Here is a 5,369-nt window from a genome sequence, read left to right as displayed (position 1 = left end):
TCGGACAGCAGGTCACCTTGGAGCAAGGATCAGGGGAGAAAGATGGGTGCGGGGGGTGGGGGAGGCCACACTTAATCTGCTAGTGATTCAACAGGGCTGCTTAAAAAATAAAAAAAGCCAGATTCTTCCATTCCCAGATGCTACTTCACTTTCTTGCTGTTTGCTCCAACAGGGTGAGCAGTGACCGGGCTCTTAGTGTCTGAGGGCCCTTAAAAGAGGCCCTGCAGTCCTGGACACAGTGCCAGGGAGAGCAGGTTTTGTGCGCATATGGAGGAAGCAAGCGCGAGTCACTCCGGTGCCCGAGACAGGCAGAGGGGACAGACGGCTCTCTACTTTCGGCAAACTTCTCTCTACCTGGGGAGGGCACAGTTCCTCCTCTGTCTCTGGCTTCATCCCCCCCAGCCCCTGGGGTTTGAATGAACAGGTGCTAATACACCCGCTAAGAAGGGCGCGTTCAGCATCCGCGTCAGCAGCTACTCTGCACCTTTGCCCCTCGGTGGCGGCTGCCAAGCGCACCAAAGGCCCAGGGGCGTAAAGCTGGGGGCGCAGAGGGAGAGGGCGACGCTGTCCTCTGGAGAATGGGGCGCGGGCCTCGCAGTGTCAGCTCAGGAAGTCCCGCCAGCCGCGAGAGGGGCAGGGCAGGGTCAGCTCGCGGCTGCACTTGGGCAAGCGGGAGCTGGAGCTGTGGCCGCCTGCGCAGCCTCCCTGCTGTGGCGCAAGGAGCGGGTGAAGGGGCGACCTCCTTTCTGACTCTCTGAGCTAATGCAGGGCCGAGCTTCCAGGCCCACCCGCTGCTGTGCGCTCGCCGCTCCCCACGCCGCGCGGCCCCTTTCCCCTGCAGGCCAGGTCAGCGTGGGCGCCCCGGCCCGGGTTCTCAGGGCACAGGCCCCTGGCCCCCAGGGCGCCCACTGCGGGCGGGACGCGGGCAGTGCAGCCTGTGCCCGAGTGGCCACCGAGGGGACGCGACGCCACTGCCTGCAGTCTCTCCCCGTGCCTCCCGCCAGGACCTGTCGGCTCGGGCCGGCTCGGGCGGTGCCCACCAGTCCCCAGAGGGGCAGCGTTGGCCAAGCCCGCCCAGACCTGCCCCGTCCCGCTACCACTGCATCCACTTTCTGCTGCCCTCATCGGTCCTCGCAGCTGTCCCCGCTCCTCCTCCTGAGGCAAAACTGTACCAGAGGGCATCCTGGCGAGGTCATGGCCACCCCGCCCATGATTCTAGAAGAGACTCAATCCTGTTTAAGAGGTTTATCTCCCCAGGCGCTATTAAAGTAAGTTTTTGGTGGCCTTTTATGAGGAAATTGTTAATCATACAGAATTTAGCCTCTGATCGGCCAGACATTTAAACGGCGCAGAGTAAAACCTTCCATTTTTAACATCCACTCTGGTGTTTGCTGGAAATTTGCCACCGATTTTAGGCTCGAGTTGAAGGTTACCAGGATTTATCATTGTTTCCCCAGGATGTTTAACCCTCATGGGCTCCTCTTCTTTCATTTAAGACACTTGAAAAAAAAATTCTTGTAAGCGCTTTGACCATTTTGTTTAAGAAATTTGTTTTAGCTCCTACGGTTTTGTAATCCAGAAATATTTCTGAAATGAGGAGTGGGGAGTATCGGAGACAGAAAACAGCTGTGTACCGGGAAATAATAAGGAGCATGCAAAAATATCACAGCTAATAGATGTCCTTTACGAGTGGAAATATCTATGTTTAATTGCCTTAAAAATGTGGGGTGGAAAAACACAATTATACATTGTGATAACAAACCTGTACAGTTAATTTCTGAATAATACAAAACAAGTGCTGAAATTTTTTCTTGATGATTGAAATAATTGTCCCCAAATTATGACATCAGCCACCCAAATATTATGTTGCCCCATCTGCAAATACTTGAAGAGGAATAGTTACCAATTGAATGCATTTAGATTCATTCTTAATAAAAAGAAAATTGCATAGCTTTTTATATTGTTGCAAATGCATCTCCCAATATCATTGTCAGCTTAGTGATATTCTCAATAATTTAAAATTTCCATTTTTTAAAAGATACATAATATATAATTCCTAATAATTATAAACACATCATTTTACTCATCTGATTTTAATAACATGCAGTTTATAATTACTGTACAACCAAAATGGACATTGAATTATGCTGTGTGCATGTCTTTATTCGACAGTATATTCTTAGACATCTTGTTCAAACAAATTAAATAAATTTAAAAGAAAAGAAAAAGGAAAAACATCCTTCCAGTAGAAACAGAATCACAGTGCTTCACAGACAAAGGAAAGGAAAAGAAGTTCTCATACGAAAAGAGATTTATTATTACATAGAAAATTCTCACAATAGTTGAAACACACTTCAGAAACTAGTAAACACCTTAGATAGAGTTGTGCCAATTACTCAGCCCACAAGCATCTGCTTTGTCTTAATTAGACGGGGGAGGTGAATGACCACTGTTTATTTTCATTTTCCTCATTAATTATGAAAAACTGCATTTAATTCATCTTGCATGGTGAGAGATTGGCTGCGCAGATGTAAGTCGTAAGGGAAGTGGCTGTCGGTGGGCAACCTGAACATGGCACCCTGCCCAAGGGGACCCCTGGGTGGCACTGCACAGTAATGCATGCCGTAATTGTAATTTTTGCCATAGTCCAAGGTTTCTTCTTGCTTCAGGGAAAATATCCCATTATAGTTAATTGGGGGAGGACTTAAGGGACCTTCAAACTGAGGACTGGCACACTCAGGGGAAGTACTTTCATAGAAGGATTCATACGCACTGCAATAATTGTAGGGTTTCATGGACTTGGAATTATCAAGAGTCCCATGCCCTGGGGGAGTGGTGAGCTCAGGGCTGTGGTAGGGTGGGTAGAAGGTAGAGTAGGGTGACCTTGTGTGGTGCGCAGCCTCCCCACCCTGACCCATCAGGAAACTCCTGGCGTTGAGCTGCAAGCAGCCTGCCACCAAGTTTGTAGTTGGCTGGGAAAGACCTTTGCATAAGTTTTGGACGAATGTGAGCAGATCTGGTCTCTTGCCGATTCTCAGAATTTCAGAAAGTGCCCAGATGTAGTTTTTGGCCAGTCGTAAAGTCTCTATTTTGGACAGTTTCTGGGTTTTAGAATAACAGGGGACCACTTTCCTTAAGTTGTCCAGAGCGTCGTTGAGGCCATGCATCCTGTTCCTCTCGCGCGCGTTCGCTTCCTGTCTCCTGAACTTGACCCTTTCCAATCGGAGCTTGGTTGTCTTTTTTTTCCTAAGACCCCTCCTTCTAGGCAACCCATTTTCATCTTCCTCTTCCCTGTCTTCCTCCTCCTCTTCTTTCTCAGTTTCTTCTCCAGGGGCCCTTTTGATGCTCTTTCCTCGAAGGACAATCTGTTTGGAAAAGCTTTCTGGTTTCTTAATTTGCTTCTGGTCCTCGCATTCTCTAGAAAACTTTCTGCACATCTGGGTTTCTGGCATTACAACAGACTCATCAAATGGTAGTGTTAACATGGTTCTCTAATCTTAAATTACCTGAAAAAATGCCAGCACAATATTTAAAGAGTTTTCATTTTTAAAGTTTATACACTTTAAACATATTTAATTATTTAATCATAAGACTACAAAAACACATAAAAAAGACTGATTCTGTGACTAATTTTTTAACATTAAATATAATTTTGAGTTTGCGCAGATTGGTAATTATGAAGACATTGATGCATCCAAAAGGATTAATTTATATAAGCAAATTATCAAAATAAAATAAAACATGAAGCATATAATTATGGTAATATCACCACCATCTCCATTTTTTCTTTGCCTTTAAACTGGATTTTAATACCCCCAAAAAGATTGTGGAATTCAAGCAAATGCAAAACATGATATTGCAATGCAGAATTTCATTAATTCTAATTCTCCTGAGCACAAAATGAGAAGATAAACCAGTTTTTAAAATGGAAAGTACTATCTCTCCATTAGCTGACAAATGTGTGTTCTTTTTTTGTTTCTTTTAAAAACAACAGCAACCACCACCTTAACTTTATTTGCTGTATCACACAACTATGAATTTAGATAAGTGGGTGTGGGAATATACAAATTTAAAGAAAAGATTATAATCAGAGTCAATATTAAAACTGATTTTTTTTCTGATCAGTAAAGAATTATGTAAAAGAGCACTATTTTCCCAGACTTCAAAAAGAAAAAGGGATTAGGCTAATTTGGAATAAACTCTATAAATAAATTTTAAAAATAAAAATCACTAACAATTTCTTTTAATAAAAATTATTGAGACTGCTTTTATTTACAATTAATTTTTTTCCAAATATAATTGTCTGTTTACTGCTGTTCAAATCATCCTGGACAAAAACCACTCTCGTAGTGTTTTTGTTCTACGAGCCATAGAAGTCTCCCTCTAGCTAATATCTGACAGGAACGGTCCAAGGATTCTGACTGCAATTGTGCACGTGTGTTCAGAATCCCAAATGAAAGGGGAAAATAATTTGTGTTTCAAATGCATTTTGGTTTTTGTTTGGTGAAGCAGCAAGTATTTTCATCTAAAGTCTTCAAACAAATAGGTACATTAAAGCACAGACTTTTGAATTTAACAATCTCCAGCCCCCTCAACACACACATATACACATGAACACATACACAAACTCTTAGTAATGTCCACATACTTGCAATGTTACATAATAGCAGCGAAAGTATGTGATAATTACATCATAAGAATGAAATATGATAAGAAGTTATAGATGGCAAAGAGCATATAAATACTATAAGACAGTGACACTGTATCTTTAAATACTTGCATGCAAAGCCAGCATCAATTGAAGTATATCTTTATTTATATTACCTTAGGTTTTAATTTCATTCAATAATCAGTTTTCATTTTGGGTCTTCCAAATCTTTTCAGGCTGAGTGTCGCATCGTCTCCTGGAGTCTCTAGATCTGTGTATATCTGCACTATCTCATTGATCTCTAAAAAGTGACATTGATGCCAACTGCCAGAGCTGGTACCCATGCCATCTGCTAGTGACGTCACAGGGCAGAGAGAGCCATGTGATCCTCTCTCTTGGGACCTTCATTCTGCACTGATCATCTGGCATCCCTGTAAGTGGGTACCAGCATTCATGCATCAACACAGAAGGTTAGACTGATAGGAAAAAAATCTGCACCAGCATTTCACGTACAGTAGGTGCATTTCTCCTCGAGCTGCTTCGGCTTCACCGGCAATCTGTAGAAATAGCTGTGTTAGTGTTCAGTTTCGCCCTGCCAACGGTGCAACTATTAGGTGGTCGTTAATATTCCATTCATTTACAAGGTGGGCTTTTGTGTGTGCAGGAGGTTTTTGTTGTTGTTGATGATGTTGTTTTGTAAAGATCACCATCCCATTTGTGC

At 43.3% G+C, this 5,369-nt stretch overlaps 1 protein-coding gene across 1 annotated transcript; it reads right to left on the bottom strand.

Moving 5' to 3' along the window:
* Positions 1-1,682: 1,682 nt before the first annotated feature.
* NEUROD6 (neuronal differentiation 6) lies at positions 1,683-5,071 on the bottom strand. The gene is made up of 2 exons (XM_012475150.2): positions 4,825-5,071; positions 1,683-3,506 (listed from the first exon to the last, which is right to left on the bottom strand). The coding sequence occupies exon 2, from the start codon at positions 3,483-3,485 to the stop codon at positions 2,472-2,474; it is 1,014 nt and encodes a 337-aa protein (XP_012330573.1). The 5' UTR covers positions 3,486-3,506; positions 4,825-5,071; the 3' UTR covers positions 1,683-2,471.
* Positions 5,072-5,369: the final 298 nt, after the last annotated feature.

Source organism: Aotus nancymaae, unplaced genomic scaffold (assembly GCF_030222135.1).
Source record: "Aotus nancymaae isolate 86718 unplaced genomic scaffold, 86718_ANA_hifiasm-v0.15.2.pri h1tg000025l, whole genome shotgun sequence".
Taxonomy (NCBI): Eukaryota; Metazoa; Chordata; class Mammalia; order Primates; family Aotidae; genus Aotus; species Aotus nancymaae.
The sequence above is the reverse complement of the archived record's forward strand: the minus strand, read 5'-3'. Positions and strand labels throughout refer to the sequence as shown.

What these genes read in the sequence shown, in the direction of transcription:
- NEUROD6 (XM_012475150.2), bottom strand. Translation starts at nt 3,485, where the DNA reads ATGTTAACACTACCATTTGATGAGTCTGTTGTAATGCCAGAAACCCAG.